The following is a 17571-nucleotide window of genomic DNA, read 5'->3' on the forward strand; positions in this document are numbered from 1 at the left end:
TAACAAACATCTTTTACTGGGTTAATGAGGTGACTTTCGGAAAGCATCTAAAGATGGGGCCTGACTGCCAGGGCAACAAATCATGTGCTTAGAGGGCGGGAACTTGCAGCCTCATCCCAGACCTCTGGACCTCTGGAGAGAGAAGATGGGCTGGAGATTAAGTTCATACACCAGCGGCCAGTGATTTAATCAATCGAGTCTATGTGGTGAAGCTTCCATAAAATCTGCGTCTCTTATACGTATCCTGCATCGGCAGTTCTTTACCACCAGTACCACTTGGAAGCCCGCAGAAGGCCACACACTCACCTTATAAGCCTCATCACTGACGGCTTTGATGTTGGCTTCTCTCCATCTTCCTGGTACCCCGTCGATTACTTCACGGTAGTTCACATAATAACCCGTAATTTCAGCCCCTCCAGTCTTATCTGGCTGCTTCCATCCAAGAACCATTGAGTCACGAAAACTTTCGAGACAAGTGATGTCACAGGGTGGAGATGGTGGTGCTGTTGTAACATGAAGAGCTTGTGAGTGGACAGAACTGTTTCCATGATTCTACATCCATCAAACTGTCTCACTGATGCCATGCAGGAGGGCACTAGGTCTTGAGTATAAAACTAAAATGCAATACCAGTAAGCAACTTGGTGTCCATTTGATGTTTCAGGAAGAAAACTGACACACAGTAAAAACTGCACCACAGTTATTATTTCAAAGGTAAAAAGAACCTGCCCCCTTCATTCCCAAGAAGAAAGAAGCTTTGAAATATTAACAGTAAAATGTTAGTGTTTCTAACAAAATCCTGAAAAAACTAACAATATTCTGAAGAATGATGCATTCCCCATATGCAGAAATATTTCCCCAAGATATATATATATATATTTTTTAAATAATACTTTACATATTTTTACTGCTTAGTTTTCCTCTTGCTTTATGTATCCCAACTCTAAATTTTAGGACAGAGGTATATACTATCTCTTCATCCCTAAAACAATAGCATGAAAATGTAAGATATTTTAGTTTTTTTATGTGGCTTTGTTTTTATTTGCTCTCTGAGAAAAATGGCATATGTATATCAATTTTTGCCTTGATTCACTTATTAAGAATTTCCATATATTTCTAAACAGCTAGCATTTCACCACTCAGACACATACACCCATGTGAGACCTTACAACTATATAAGTTCTGTCTATACACAGGAAAAATCATATTCTGGAGCTCACCTAAATGCAGCACTAATTTTTGTTCTTAAACCAGGAACATTCTTCCATGTGATTCTTCTCTTAGTATAACACCTTTTACTCCACTATTTTAAACCTGATATTGGATTATTATTCAAATGGCATGAAATACTACATAGCTGTCACTATGTTTATTAGTGCTTAGTCAGGAAAATATTTGGATACTATTTTAAAAGTTTCCCTTCATTTATGTGGCTTTGCTGATCAAACTTTCTCTCAGCTATTGAAAATATGGTTTTTCTGATTAAAAAAAAAGAGAGGGTGGTTGGTGAAAAGAAATCTACTCGATATACAGTAACATTAGAAAGAATTTTCTGAGTATTTATATGGGTTACCAGAGATAGGAACCATCTCATTCTTATTCAAAAAGATACTCAGAAGAATAAAGATTAAAAAAAACAAACACATTTTCCCTCTCTCCCTCCCATCACCAACCTCCTATATTCATTACATTTAAAAACTGTCACTCTCTGTTTCAGAGCAGTGTTGAATATGAATTCTCAAATGAGTTCACCTCATCTCATCTTGAGTTAAAGGGGTAAATAAAGGTGTCAAAAAAGCAGAGGTTACAAAAGTTAGAGGTGAGGTAGGTATAGGGGATGGTTGAGAGGCATGTTACAATTTATCAGTATATACTAATCAATTCTTTTTTATTCAATAAGAGAAACATTGTCTCCTAGAATATATAAACCACAAGCACCAACTATCCTGATAAAAAATCTGATTACTGATAGTTAGTCTTTCTATTTTAATTCTGGTTAGATAATTAGCCTTACTGATAAATAGTTCTGGGAATATGAATAATATATAATCGAATATAATGATATGTGTTAAACTTTTCATAACAACTCAAAGACATATTGTTACTTATGTTTATTTGAATTAAATGTGAAGGTAATTTGAAAACCTAAGGATAAATAACAGAAGTTAATAACTATGACCCTAATAAAATGTCAGTTCTTTGTGAAATATTTTTCCTATCCATTTAAAAAATGATATTTCGAAGGACCTCTCACAGGCTATGGTTATCGAAATCTTCCTGCTTTCATCTCTAACTCTCAGCAAAATGAGGTCAAAGGTGTGTCTATTTGACAAGCTAGAAGGGACTCAATAACCAAATTACTTTAAATATTTCTATTGTCATTAAGTACAATGAATTGTGTGTCAAAGCCAAGTTCACAGTAAACTACTTCTGTGACTCATTAAACAAAGGTATTACAGATGTGTAACTGAAAACATAAAATTAAGAATGGACACTGATGAAAGTGAGCACAGATGGAAGAAGGTGATGCGGACAATGAGCCGTGAGGACACTGATGCGAACAGACGAGACGCTCTTACTGTTTCAGCGCTCACCTAGGTCCTTCTTCTTTCTCAGAGGCTCAGACTTACTTTTCCCTTCAAGGGCTGCTTTCTTTGATGGCAGGGAAAGCGCTTCCTGAACTGTTTCACTTACTTTACTCACTTCTGTTTGGCCCAGGTTGTGAGTGCTACTGGGTAGTGAAGGTTTGTTAAGTTTGCTACCAAGCAAAGCATCTTTCTTAAAGGTTGGCCGGGAGGCGTCATGCATGCCTCCCCTGGAGTCTGTTAGTCCACCAGGTGTCTCATTCACTTCAGGCCACACAGCTGGAGACAATCCTCCCCCTACAATTGCCAGATAACAACAGAAACACTTTGAGCCAGAACGCAGTACAGATCGCGCTTAGAACAAAAGAGAAAAACATTAGCACCGCACACAGAACAAAAACAATCTTGGTTTAAGGGAAATCACCTGAATTTGCAAGAAATATGGAAAGCATACATTTCACATAACTAACACCAAGGAAACATTTCAACTTCTCCATATTTTGAGAAAAGAAGAAATGAGAACAAAAAACCAGAGACAGAACAAGAACCATTTGGATTTGCAGGACCCAAGTAAATATAAGAACAAGCACGTCTCAGACATTTCTTGAGATGTAAGTTCCATTATTCAACAGAATGGGGGGTGGGGGGAATGCACAAGAGACAAAGATCTTGATTATGTAACAATTCGAGTTATGTACCTTATTGATATAGTAATAGTCTGTACCTCCCAATCTCAAAGAAACATATTCACCGTGTCCTTATAATATGAACATATTATAAGGAATGTTAAAAAGAAATATGGGGGAATTCCCTGGAGATCCAATGGTTAAGACTCTGTGCTTCCACTGCAGGGGGCACTGGTTCCAACCCTGGTTGGGGAACTGAGATCCCGCATGCCTTGTGACAAAAAAAAAAAAGTAATACGAGATGCTAAGTGAAGACAACTGGTATTAAATAATCTTTCTCTTTACATATGTGCTACTATATCACAGATTTCATTTTTATTGCTTGAACTACCTGAGTCCCTTCCCCACCTTAAGATTGGGAGGCACATCATTATACATACATATAATTACTTTATTACTGGTTTTATTTCATTGGTTACTTTGCCAGCAGAGATGAAACATATGATTAAGCAACCACGCATGTCTTGCACGAATTTTAGCAGAGTTTATAGAAGGCAGGTTAACATGCTGTTACTGAAAACAAGCCAGGCTCTGCTGCAGATGGAATGGCTTTTAGGTATGAGACGATCTGGTTATGGGTGATACACCACCTCATGGGATTGGATGGCCCTCTGTATTCCCAGGATGAGCACCAAGTTAAAATGGAGTTTCACACAATGGGAATGAATATCTGAGGAAACTTGGACTGATGAAGATGGAAAGGCTACAGAAGCACAGAATCTGGATAAGTGATGGAGGTCTGTAAAAGAACAGCTGTGGAAGATTAGAGGTCACCTGGAGTCAGAGACAATGACCATCTGAGGATGGGATCGTTGAGCCATATTAGAAACTTGACACAGTCTCTGGAGAGGATGCTATCTTTCGTTGTAACTTAGAAAAATTCACTGTCCCCCCTGTAAAGCTGTGCATGAAGAACTTACCAATAGCAGCTTTTACTTCGATTGCTTCTGAATCATGTGAATATTCACTAAGTCCAGCTGCATTAACTGCTCTGACCCGGAAAATATAACTCTGACCAGTCTTCAATCCGTGACAAGTAAATCTGAAAGGGAAGAAAATTTTTTAAAAGTTTCCCAGGAGGAAAATTAGGGAAGATGATTGTTAGTTTAACAGAATGATCTGACTTTATGAAAACCATTCATTTTTTAAAAAGGAAGAAAAGGATGTAGAGAGAGCCAGGTAACATACGTACATTAAACAAGAAGGCATCTCAGGCAGTTTTCTAAACTCACTCTGTCAAACAATGAGGAGTCCTGGTTTTCCCCAGAATAAACACCCTACCCTTTTTGAACCTGTGTGTACAGGTTCATACTGAATGGAAGGAGATATGAGCAAATGATACATCTGATAAGGGTTTAATATCCAAAATATACAAAGAACTCATAAAACTTAATATCAAACCCTCCCCCAAACAACCCAATTAAAAAACGGGCAAAGGATCTGAATAGACAATTTCCTGTTGATGGTCAACAGGCACATGAAAAGATGCTCAACGTCAGTAACCATAAGGAAAATGCAGATCAAAACCACAATGAGCTATCACCTCACACCTGTCAGGATGAATATTCTCAAAAAGACAAGAAACAAAAAGTTTTGGCAAGGATGTGGAGGAGAGGGAATGATCATTTTTGGCGCAAGGTAAACTGGTATATGGAAAAGAGTATGGAGGTTCCTTAAAATATTAAAAACAGAACTACTATACCATCTAGCAGTTCCACTTCTGGGTATTTTTCTGAAGAAAACAGAAACACTAATTTGAAAAGATACGTGTGTCCCTATGTTCAACTGCAGCATTATTGACAGTAGCCAAGATACAAAAGCAACCTAAGTTTCCACTGATAATGAATAGCTAAAGAACATGTGGCATATACATACTCAATATTATGGTTGAATATTACTCAACCATAAAAAGGAATGGAGGCTTGTCATTTACAGCACAGATGAACCTAAAAGGTATTATGTTAAGTGAAATAAGTCAAATAGAGAAAGACAAATACCATATGACTTCATTTCACTTCTATGTGGAATCTGAAAAACAAATGAACAAACAGAACAGAACAGAAACAGACTCTTAGATACAGAGAAAAAACAGGTGGTTGCCAGAGAGGAACAGGGTTGGGGGTTGATGAAATAGGTGAAGAGGTTTAAGAGGTACAAACTTCCAGTTAAAAAATAAGTCATGGGGATGATATGTATAGCCTGGGGAATATAATCAATAATACTGTGATAGCTTTGCAATGGTGGCAGTGGGTACTTGACTTATTGTGGAGTCATTTGGCAATGTACAGAAATACTGAATCACTATGTTGCACACCTGGAACTAACATAATGTTGTAGATTACTTATACTTGAATTTTAAAACATAATAAAACAAAATGTCTGGATAATTTTTGTTGACTACAGCCTAGATTCCTTGGAATCTAGTATCACATTGGATATTAAAAGTGAACAGAAGGTTTCAAAGGATATACAGTATAAAGTGAAAGAATCAGAAAAGAGCTATGAAATGACCGCTTATCATAGCTGACATTGTGGCTTTCTAAGTGTTTAATGTCACTAGTAATCCTTTCTTCAAATGTATGGCCATAGACACATTCAATTTTGAATTCATTTGGATACTCAGAGCATAATGTTTTCAATTATCTCCCTACATTGGATGTTTGTGCTGCTGTTTGGGTCCATGGCTGCATTTCTTCTCTGCAGCCCCTGTGACTCCAACGTCAGAACCCCAGTCCCACCTCCCGACATAGAGCAACTACCTCGTGCCCTTCACAGGGTTGTTGTTGCAGGGCTCCCACTTGCCAGAGCCAACAATGCTTGACTCTATGTAGTACCCGACCAGCTCTTTAGCATCTTTGGGTTCTTCCCACGTAACGACCACTGATGTGTCTGTGTTTCTGCTTGGGATGATATTGCTCGGAGGCTTGGGGATGTCTGAGAAAAGAAGAAAATGACAGTCAAGTTCAAGGTGGCTTTAAAACTTCATTCTTATCATATATGCAGAAACATGAACATGCATATATAAATATTATACTAGTAACCACATCAGACACACAGTTCTTTATATTCGTTAGAGCAGAAAATATTTTAAATATGCTAGTTTGGGAGCATAATGAGAAACTAAACAACCATGAACATACCAATCCCCTCCAGGAAAAAAGTACACTAGCAATACTGTTGAAACTCCTGGAGAAATGTACTTTCATAATCATTCATAATTATAAAGTTTTTCTGGGGAGGGGTTGCTTCCCTGGTAGCTCAGATGGTAAAGAATCTGCCTCATTGCAGGAGACCTGGGTTCGATCCCTCAGTCAGGAAGATCCCCTGGAGAAGAAAATGGCAACCCACTCCAGTATTCTTGCCTGGAGAATTCCATGGACAGAGGAGCCTGGCAGGCTACAGTCCATAGGGTCGCAAAGAGTCGGACATGACTGAGCAACTAACACACACACGTGAAGTTCTTTTTAATGTATCAGTCAAGCACAGTCATTAATTAAATTTATAATATGAAAAAAACTGTCACCACTTTTACTTTTGAATATATATGTATTTCAGTACAATTCTTGCTTTTGAATTTTCTCTTGAATTGAAGTTAAATAAGTTTACAGCAGCTCAAGCAAACTCCACACTTACCAAGCTTGTCGCCAACCACAGTCACTTCCGTTGCCTCTGACGGCTCACCAACTCCTGCCGAATTGGAACAGCGGACTCGGAAACGGTAGGATTTCCCCTCAGCCAAGTCGAACAGAGCAAAGCGGGGAGATTTCACAGGGAGCTCTGTGTTCACTCGCTGCCAGTTTTCTGTTCCCGCATCACACTGCAGCCAGAACAGTGAGACCATTGAAGGCACAGAAAGAATAGACTGAAGAACTCTAAGCCAGGCACCTTGAAGTTCATTTATCTGCCAACAAACTACTACCTATTATGCAAGTTGGACTGGAAAAGAGATTTGGAGGAAGTGGGGGATGAAACATCTCAAGTCCACAGGATTACCTCAATCAAATACAGCTGTATTGTTGGACAAATATGATGCCTTGATATTTCACTTCCTTTCTTAACTAAATAAGGCCATCCGTCTGCTTACAAAGTCCTTAATTCATTTAGATGATAGTTTGGGGTCAGATGGGCTTTCCAGTTGGTACAGTAGTAAAGAATCTGCCTGCCGGTGCAGTAGATGCAGGTTTGATCCCTGGGTTGGGAAGATGCCCTGAAATAGGAAATGGCAACCCACTCCAATATTGTTGCTGGAAAATTCCATGGACAGAGGAGCCTGGCGGGCTACAGTCCACGGGGTTGCAAAGAGTCAGACACAACTGAGCACAACAGGACACACAAATTGGGGTCAGGTGCTTTTCTAGGGTATGTAATTAAGTTTAATATGCTATGTTAGATACTTACAGTTCCATTAAATTGTTATGACCTGAGTTATAATTGTGTTTTATATAATGACTCATAACAACATGCAGGTCTGTGCTCACATATCACCTTCTTGATCACTGCCACTCCATCACTGACCTGCAAAGGTTATTTGCTCCTTCCCCATCTCTCTCTATCCCTTACTTCCCCTGCTTTATTTTTCACCAAGAAACTTATTAACATTTGAAATTAAACTATCTATTTGTCGTCTCCATTGTTGGAATGTAAATTCCAACGAAATGAGTTCAGTAAGATAGCTTGTTCACTGCTATACCCCAGAGCCTGGAACTGTCATCTGGCACATAGTAGGTAATCAATGATTCTTTTTTTTGAATGAATTAATTTTTATGAATTCCAAATGTAAGAAGTTAGTGAAAGATAAAGAATTTTTTTTTTCTTTTTAGAATATGGACAAAGCAGAAGTGACTGCTGCAGAACGTCTGAATGCTTTCAAGAGATTTTTCCAGAAATCTAAACCTGTGATAGACTGACCAGCTGTCAAGGATGATAACTTTAGGGGACAATAAGTTTTTTAGTACATCACTCAGCATAACCTTCATTTACTTGAAATGAGAGGCAAAATGGTATGATGAAAAGGACCCAGAGGCACTGATCCAGGTCCTTGCTTTGGTAACAGCGAGCTATGTGGTCCTGGGCGTCTGTGACACATGGGTGTCAACGTCTGTAAAATAGGCAAATTTGATGAGGTAACCACTGACATCCCTTGCAGTGCCTTTTATGATAATATGTCTGTTGTATGTGGGAGGGCAAAGAGAATAAATTCCCCTTTAAGTCACTCTGCTACCCACTGAGAAATAGAATCCTCCCAGACTTCTATTGTTTAGTTTATGACTTTGATTCATTTTGGGCATATATTATATGATTATTGAAGTTTGTTTTAAGACTTTTTTTTTAATGTGGATCATTTTTAAAGCCTTTATTGAATTTGTTACAACATTGCTTCTGTTTTATGTTTTGGTTTTTTGGCTGCGAGGCATGTGCAATCTTAGCGCCCCAACCAGGGATCGAACCCACACACTCTGCATTGGAAGGTGAAATCTCAACCGCTGGACCACCAGGGAAGTCCCTATTATCCAAGCTTTTGAGAGAAGACCTAGACGTGGGAAGGTTGAAAGGCAGCAGTGTATAAAAGCTGGATATATGGACCTGAGCCAGACTGCTTAGGTTCAAATCCTAGCTCTGTCTCTTACTAGTTGTGTGATCCAGGGCAAACTATATACCCCATCTATGCCTGTTTCCTCAGCTACAAAGCAGATGTAATAAAAATAAAAGTATTTCCTTCATAGGGTTCCTGTAAGAATGATGTGAGGTAACATATGTAGAGCTTAAAACAGTGCCTGCATGTGTGTGCTCAGCTGCCCAGTCGTGTCTGACTCTTTGCGACCCCATGGACTATAGCCCACCAGGGCTCCTCTGTCCATGGTGTTTCCCAGGCAAGAATACTGGAGTGGGTTGCCATTTCCTCCTCCAGGGGAATCTTCCCAACCCAAGGATTGAACCAGTGTCTCCTGGCAGGTAGATTCTTTCACCACTGAGTCATTTGGAAAACAGTGCCTGGTCCTTGGTAAACATCAGTTGTTTGCATTCCTTTGGTAGAAACAGAACTACCAAGTCATAAAATTCTTGTCTCTGACTTGACCAGACTTCTGATAGGGGAAATGAGAGAAAGCACTGAAAACATAAGACGCCTGAGAAAAACTTTGGGGGCTGAAAAGAACACAGTAGGACTGAGGGGTTGAGAGCAATGGAACTTGATTTATCTAATTCCCCTCAATATCAACCATTTCAGGGCTCACAAACGTGGCATAGCCACTTGTAAGCCCATCATCATGACAGGCAAGTTCATGCTTGATGTGTGTGCAAATCCCAGGTAAAAAGTTCCTTGAAGAAGAGAAAGCACAGGGATAACCAGAGAGGCAGCACTGCTGTGGGCTTGAACATCCTGGGGATGGAAACTTGTCATGGGAAGAGAGCATGGGAACATTTCCCTTGTGAAAAGTCAATGGATTAGAAGTGGTTCATCAGAAATAATTTGAGGACTTCCCTGGTGGTTCTTATTCTTGCCTGAAAAATCCCATGGACAGAGGAGCCCGGTGGGCTACAGTCCAAAGGGTCACAAAGAGTCAGACACAATTCAGAGACTAAGCACGGATGGTCCAGTGGTTAAAAATCCACCTGCCAATGCAGGAGACATGAGTTGATCGCTGGTCCTGGAAGATCCCACATGCCATGGGGCAACTAAGCTGGTGGCCACAACTACTGAAGCCTGTGTGCCGTGGAGTTCATGCTCCACAACAAGAGAAGCCATTGCAATGAGAAGCCCACACACCACTGCTCGAGAGGAGCCCCTACTCTCTGCAACTAGCAAAAGCCGGGGCTCAGCAAGAAAGACCCAAACAAATAAATCTTTTTTTTTTTTAATGAGAATTTGAGAATCGACTCCGGACCACAGTCTGGCATTCATTTGGATGGTTTTTCTGTAAACGTGCCCCAGGCCTCTGCAGGTGTGCTCCTCCTCTGGCACATCCTGGACCTTGTATGTTGGCAGGGCCTGTGAAGACCTCTTTATCCATGCCGTACTCATAAATTTCCCTTCTGGCCCACTGGTGGAAGAACACTCAAATTTTTTATCAGATTCATGTATTTAGGTCTGGAGAAGCTACAGACTTTCATGGAGAAATTTGAATTTATGTGACCAGAGGAGATGCTCAACAGAAGCCAAAGTTGACTCATCTCAAAGAAAGGCCTCAGTAGTAGGCTGTTACTGTGTCATTATTATAAGAAAGACAGTAATTACTGCCACAGAGCTTATTCAGAACTATTTTTGTGTGCAGCATTTCAAAACGATTCACTGGAGGAGTGTGTATTAAATATACCAGGAAGTGAATGTTTATCACTCTTGTCTTGCCCTCTATTAAAAAAAAAGAGAGAAAGAGAGAGAAATAAAAAAAAAATAATCAAGAATGACACTCAAGTTATATTTCATTTGAGGCTAATATCTAGAAAATGTAAAAATTGATAAAACATAAAATTTAAGCTTTATTTTGGTAAAATCAGACTTTCTTTGAAGATGTCCATATCTGCATGTTGAAGAAGTGACCCACTTATTTTTATTCACCTCTATGGATAGGAAGGAAGTGAGGCATGCTCCCCAAAGCCATGAGCCAAATGTCCTCATGAATAAAAGCTATTAATAAAGGGAAACCACAGACCCTGTGTTTTTGGCTACAATATAATTTTCTCAAGAGCTGCTGGTTAGAAATAATTAAATGGCCAGGAAGATAGTTGAATATAGATTTTATGTTGTTACCTAACTTACAGGTATTTGACTATACCTATATAGTCCTTTGATGGACTTTCTGGTGGCTCAGTGGTAAAAAGACTCTGCCTGCTAATGCAGCATATGTGAGTTCGATTCCTGGGTCAAGAAGACACCCTGGAGAAGGAAATGGCAACCCACTCCAATATATTTGCTGAGAAATCTCATGGACAGAGGAGTCTGGCAGGCTACAATCCACGGGGTCTAAAAGAGTCAGACACGAGTGAGCAACTAAACCACAAAAGAGCAAGGGAGATGGAAAAAGTGGTAAGAAAGCACTGCAACACAGTGTTGCAGAGGCGATCTACAGTTCCAGGAATGTTTCTCTTCTTAGGGGGGCTAAGAGTTGGGGTCTGTAGACCTCTTAGGAGTCCATGGGTGACACTTAGGGATCCATAAACCCCCTGAACCTTCAGGCAAAATTCTGGGAATCACAGTTTTCTGTGTAACAGTTTATAAGAGTTTTAAAAGTTCAGGACACAACAGAAAATCTCTACTTCTTTAAAGAAATGTTGAAGAAGTGCCAGAGGTAATGATGCTGCTCCCAGAGTCTCACCTTTTCTACAAAGTACAGGATGCCTTCATGGCCACGCTGGCGGGGCGGCTTCCAGCTCAGCACCACATAGCTCTGTGTGGCCTCAATGACGGAGAGGTCGGTAGGGGGCCCGGGAACAACACCCTCTGAAAAACAATAGGGAAGTGTGAGGGACACGCACTCGGGAAAATGGAATTGTATTTTAAGACATACTGCATGTGAAGTAGTGTAATATTACTTGAAAGTAGGGTGTGATCAAATGTGTATTATACTGAAAAAATTCCAAGATATTATTAAATCAAAATGAATAATTACAGCTAATAAGATAATACAGATAAAATGAAATAACAAAAATATTCAAATTCAAAAGAAAAGAGGAAAAAGGAACAAATAGATGGACTGGATAGAAAACAAATAGCAAGATGTTAGATTTAAATCCAATCATATCAGTAATCACAATGATATATAAATTGTTCACATATCCCAATTAAAAGGTGAATATTACTAGTTTGCATTAAAGAACCAGACCCAATGATATGATGCCTACAAGAAATGTGATTTAAATACCAAAGACACAAAAGAAAAGGACAGAAATCATATGTCATGCTAACAATAATCAAAAGAAAGCTGGAACGGTCATGTTTTTGCATTTTGAAGCAAAAATGCATTACCATGGATAAAAGGAGTCATTTTCTGATAATAAAGTGGTCGGTGCATAAGAGGATATAATAATAAAAATGTTTATGCACCTAATAGCAGAGTCTCAAAATACATGAGACAAAACCTGATAAAACTATAAGAATTATATAAATCCATCATTTAGTTGGAGAGTGAGTAGACAGAAACAAATGAAAAATAAAAGACTTAATAGAAATCACAGCAGATTTTTCAGTAGAAATTGATAACCTAATTTTAAATTCCATATGGAAATGAAAAGACTTAGAATAGTCAAAACAACTTTGGGAAAAAAACGATTAGAGGTCTTATACTACCTGATTTCAAAACTATGAAGCTAAAACGAAAGAAAAACAAGAAGCTTATAAAAGCTACAGTGTTCAAAGCAATGTGCTACTTATATAAAGAAAATAAAATTAACAAAAATGATTCAGAAATAGATCCACAAATATGCAACCAATTGACTTGTACAATAATGCCAAGGCAATTCAATGAGAAAAGAATAATCTTTTCAACAGATATTGCTGAAATAATTGGATCACCATATGCAAAGTAATAATAACTTAGACCCTTAATCCACATAGTATAGAAATAATCAATTTGAAATGTATCATAAATTGAAATATAATAGCATAAGAGCTGATGCTGTGACATTTCTAGGAAAAAAGAAAGAATATCTGAGTGAAATTGGATTTGGCAAAGATGTCAAATAGGATGCAAAAGTGGCAAATTCACACATGAAGAGATGCTCAACATTACTTGGGAAGTGCAAATTAAGACCACTATGCACTTACTATGATCGAGAAGGCAATGGCAACCCACTCCAGTACTCTTGCCAGGAAAATCCCACGGATGGAGGAACCCGGTAGGCTGCAGTCCATGGGGTAGCTAGGGGTCGGACATGACTGAGCAACTTCACTTTCACTTTTCACTTTCATGCATTGGAGAAGGAAATGGCAACCCACTCCAGTGTTCTTGCCTGGAGAATCCCAGGGACGGGGGAGCCTAGTTGGCTGCTGTCTATGGGGTCGCGCAGAGTCGGACACGACTGAAGCGACTTAGTAGCAGCAGCAGCAGCACCTACTATGAAATACCACTATGGCATAAAACACCACTATACACTGACTGCTGCTGCTGCTGCTGCTAAGTCGCTTCAGTCGTGTCCGACTCTGCGTGACCCCATAGACTGCAGCCCACCAGGCTCCCCCGTCCCTGAGATTCTCCTGACTGACTAGAATGGCTTTAATTAAAAAGACTGACCATACCAAGTACTGGGACAGTGAGAAGCAGCTGGAATTCTCAACTACTGCTGATGGGAATGTAAAATGTACAATCATTTTGGAAAAGAGCTGGCAATTTCTTTAAAAATTAAACAGGCATTTACCAGATGAACTGTACATTCAGCCTCTAGGTATTTATCCAAGAGAAACGAACGGGTATATCCACAGAAATACTTAACAGAGAGATTCATAGAGGCTTTCAAGGGTGAAAGTATAAATATATAGGAATGAACTGATATATGTGTCAACATGGATAAATCTCAAAATAATTATGCTGAGTGAAGGCAATCAGGCAAAAATGAGTAGGATTCCATTTACGTAAACCTGTGAACAATACAAACAACAGTGACAGAAAGCAGATCAGTGATAGCCTGGAGATGAGGAAGGGACATGAGGAAATTTAAGGGGTTGTGGATATGTTCATTATTTGGATCACAGTGGTGGTTTCACAGGTATTTGCACATGTAAAATTTATCACATTGTACATTTTATAGACGTGCAGTTTGGTTCGTGTCATTATACCTTAATAAATCTTTAAAAAAAAAGGATTCTCTAACAATATAAGTTACTTCATATTACTTCAATTACTTCAATATTACTTCCAAATATTTCAGTATGTTCTTTCCAAATATACACCAAACTTAAATAATATACACCAAACCCTCCACAATAGCTAAACCTCATAGCAGAACATTGGCAATACTATCAGGGGAAAACGTAGCTTTTACCTGTTGGTTCTTCCTCAGTGACAATGATCTGTCCAGTCCAGGGTGCTGAGGGGCGGCCTAACAGAGATAAGTGTAAAACATCAGAAACATTCACACAGTTCAACTGCACTGAGAAACTGATAGACGGTCCAGATTCGTCACAAATGGGTTTGTTACTAGCTTACTTATGTACCTTCCTAATGAGTCTTACCAAGCTTGTGCACAGTATCTGGGGGCAAGGGGCACAGCCCTGGGCATCAAACAACTCACAATCTGCGAGAGCCCAGAACTCGCTGGGTCGAAATCCATGTTTCTGGAACTGTACTCACACAAGCAAGGGGAACACCCTGTGTCCATATATTCTTCAACGTGTATCTTCTGAACCATGTAGGCTCTCTCACCCTTCTTAAGAGATAGCATATACCTGGGAGAAACCTCTCGAGAACAATGCAAGCCTGGCTGTTTTGTATTTGTCATAATGAAGATGAAAGTGATGGCAAATGTTGTTGATCATGCAGTGAAGCACAACCAAAGGGATCCCTTTCCATTACTTTTAAAACTGTTATTTACAAAGGGAAGCATTTTTGATCCCGAGTAAAGAAAATGAGTGACTCGGGCAGTATAGAGTCACAGGGGAAATTCATTTCTGTGATTGTAGAAAGACATCAGAGAGAATGGCTCAACTCCTGTTTTAATGAGGTACTTTCCACCAGAGTGTGTACAAAAACAGGAAGGTGAAATGCAAGATAACTTATTTTCAATTCCAGCTAATATTATTTTCATTGAAATTTATAAAGGAGGAGTAAACGAAAATATGAGATGGAATTAAGAAAGGTGGAGGGAAGCTGGATGAAAAGTGGAAAAGCAGGTGAAAAGTGACTGGAGAGCAATCGAGGAACCTGATCAGAGAAAGTCTCCAGAGAGAAGGTGGCATCATTTTACTTAGATTTTTTATGATGCCACTGCATGTACTTAAGGTCAAGAAAAGCTATAAATGTGGTAAATGGCACAGACCAGTAGTCCTCAACTAGGGTGATTTTGTGCCCCTAGGGACATTGGTAACATCTGGAGATAATTTTGATTGTCACGATGGGGGTGAGGTGGTGAGGGTGCAGATTCTACATCTGCAGGCCTCTAGTGGGTAGAGGCCAATGATGCTGCTAAACATCTCACAATGCACAGAACAGCTCCCACAACAAAGAGATACCTGGCCTACAATGTCAGTGTAGCCAAGGTTGAGAAATCTGGCATAGACTGAAGTATGAAGGCCCAAAAATTCTTCACTGTCATTTTATGGTCCCTGTTGTTAAGGATGCTATATTGGTTCCCATGAAACAAAAGCAGATCATAATTTACATGCCACTATTTTGACATCGAGACTTGGAGGCTGCTGCTAAGTCACGTAAGTCGTGTCTGACTCTGTGCGACCCCATAGACGGCAGCCTACCAGGCTCTGCCGTCCCTGGGATTCTCCAGGCAAGAACACTGGAGTGCTAACTATATGAAAAGATTATTTTTGACTGCCTAATATGGAAACTCGAGTACAGATCAGATACAATGTTTTAAATGTGATTTTCCTTTGATATCAAAAGCTCACAGTGTTGAGATATTAATGCTATAAGGGATAAATTCAGCGTTAAGAAAATTACCTTACAATTTTAAGACACTAAACCAGAAAGAAAAGTATATTTGAAGTGTTCTAATAAAATGAAAGTGAAGAGGAACTAAAAAGCCTCTTGATGAAAGTGAAAGTGGAGAGTGAAAAAGTTGGCTTAAAGCTCAACATTCAGAAAACTAAGATCATGGTATCTGGTCCCATCACTTCATGGGAAATAGGATGGGGAAACAGTGGAAACAGTGTCAGACTTTATTTTTTGGGGGCTCCAAAATCACTGCAGATGCTGATTGCAGCCATGAAATTAAAAGATGCTTACTCCTTGGAAGGAAAGTTATGACCAACCTAGATAGCATATTAAAAAGCAGAGACATTACTTTGCTAACAAATGTCCCTCTAGTCAAGGCTATGGTTTTTTCCAGTGGTCATGTATGGATGTGAGAGTTGGACTGTGAAGAAAGCTGATTGCCGAAGAGTTGATGCTTTTAAACTGTGGTGTTGGAGAAGACACTTGAGAGTCCCTTGAACTACAAGGAGATCCAACCAGTCCATTCTAAAGGAGATCAGTCCTGGGTGTTCATTGGAAGGACTGATGCTAAAGCTGAAACTCCAAAACTTTGGCCACCTCATGCAAAGAGTTGACTCACTGGAAAAGACTCTGATGCTGGGAGGGACTGGGGGCAGGAGGAGAAGGGGACGACAGAGGATGAGATGACTGGATGGCATCACCAACTCGATGGACATGAGTTTGAGTGAACTCCGGGAGTTGGTGATGGACAGGGAGGCCTGGCGTGCTGTGATTCATGGGGTCGCAAAGAGTTGGACACGACTGAGCGACTGAACTGAACTGAACTGAATAAAATGAATAAAAATGCTCTTCAGGCTCCTGGTTTTCATATTTTCATTTCAAACACAATGCCTGGAATTCAACTAAACAAGACAAAGAGTCTAAATAAAATAAGTGCCTTAGTGAATATAGATAAATTTAAAAACAGAAAAAGTTTTTGTTTTCTTCCCCCTAGCATTTTTCTGACCAGTAAAGGATTTCTTACACTCTCCTCCCTCTGGTGGATGGGGGAAGAATAACCTTGCAATGGGATCTACTGCAACCATTTTTAAAAAGGTTCAAGATGATTCAGAAAAATGAGAAACACTTACTCTTCAGTCTAGCTTTCTCAGCCGGATCCAGAGCTGCCACAGGCTCAGAGACTCGAGAGGGCAGGCCTATCCCAGCTTTGTTCACAGCTCGAACTCGGAATATGTAAGAACGGCCTTCGATCAACCCAGTGACTGGGAAACGAGCAAATTTCACAGGAATGTCATTGCACTGAGACCAGCTGTCTGTGCCCACCTCACACCTAAGGGAGACAGAGAGTGACAAGACAGGAATATGAGAGGAAGGATGGCTAAGAGGATGGCTTCAGGGCTGCAAACCCACCCCAGTGCTTCAGGGCTTCTCTCTGTAAAACATCCGGCTGGAGCAGACTGCAGCAGATATATAACTGCAGGCACTCAGTTCCACTCAATTGCAACGGATCTACTCTAACAGTTAGGAAAGAAACTTCAGAGCTTTCCTGAAGACATGTACATCCTTCCACCTCACTAAAAGCAGGCAGCTGAGGGGTCTCCTGTGCGAAGCAGAGGAGCTTTTGGGGGAAAAACAAGAAGCAGGCAGGTATGCACAGTTTTTACGTAGCAGAAGGGGGAGGGTCCCCTAACATCCCCCCGGATAAA

General features: G+C 39.9%; 1 protein-coding gene across 2 annotated transcripts in view; it reads right to left on the reverse strand.

The window, feature by feature from the left end:
* The window catches only part of MYOM1 (myomesin 1), a 123879-nt gene that overhangs the window by 46464 nt on the left and 59844 nt on the right, over window positions 1-17571 (reverse strand). Inside the window, exons 12-19 of one of the 2 annotated variants that reach the window (XM_088833416.1) lie at window positions 16996-17195; window positions 14244-14300; window positions 11582-11706; window positions 6903-7086; window positions 6029-6203; window positions 4190-4311; window positions 2593-2880; window positions 307-503 (exon numbers count right to left, since the gene is read on the reverse strand). In XM_088833416.1, the coding sequence (XP_088689542.1) occupies window positions 307-503; window positions 2593-2880; window positions 4190-4311; window positions 6029-6203; window positions 6903-7086; window positions 11582-11706; window positions 14244-14300; window positions 16996-17195 (1348 nt within the window). The remainder of the gene's footprint in view (window positions 1-306; window positions 504-2592; window positions 2881-4189; window positions 4312-6028; window positions 6204-6902; window positions 7087-11581; window positions 11707-14243; window positions 14301-16995; window positions 17196-17571) is intronic. The other variant, XM_055417149.2, reaches the window with a different exon arrangement.

The sequence above is a fragment of the Moschus berezovskii genome, chromosome 28 (assembly GCF_049115385.1).
Source record: "Moschus berezovskii isolate FMDL1 chromosome 28, NW_MosBer_1.0, whole genome shotgun sequence".
NCBI lineage: Eukaryota > Metazoa > Chordata > Mammalia > Artiodactyla > Moschidae > Moschus > Moschus berezovskii.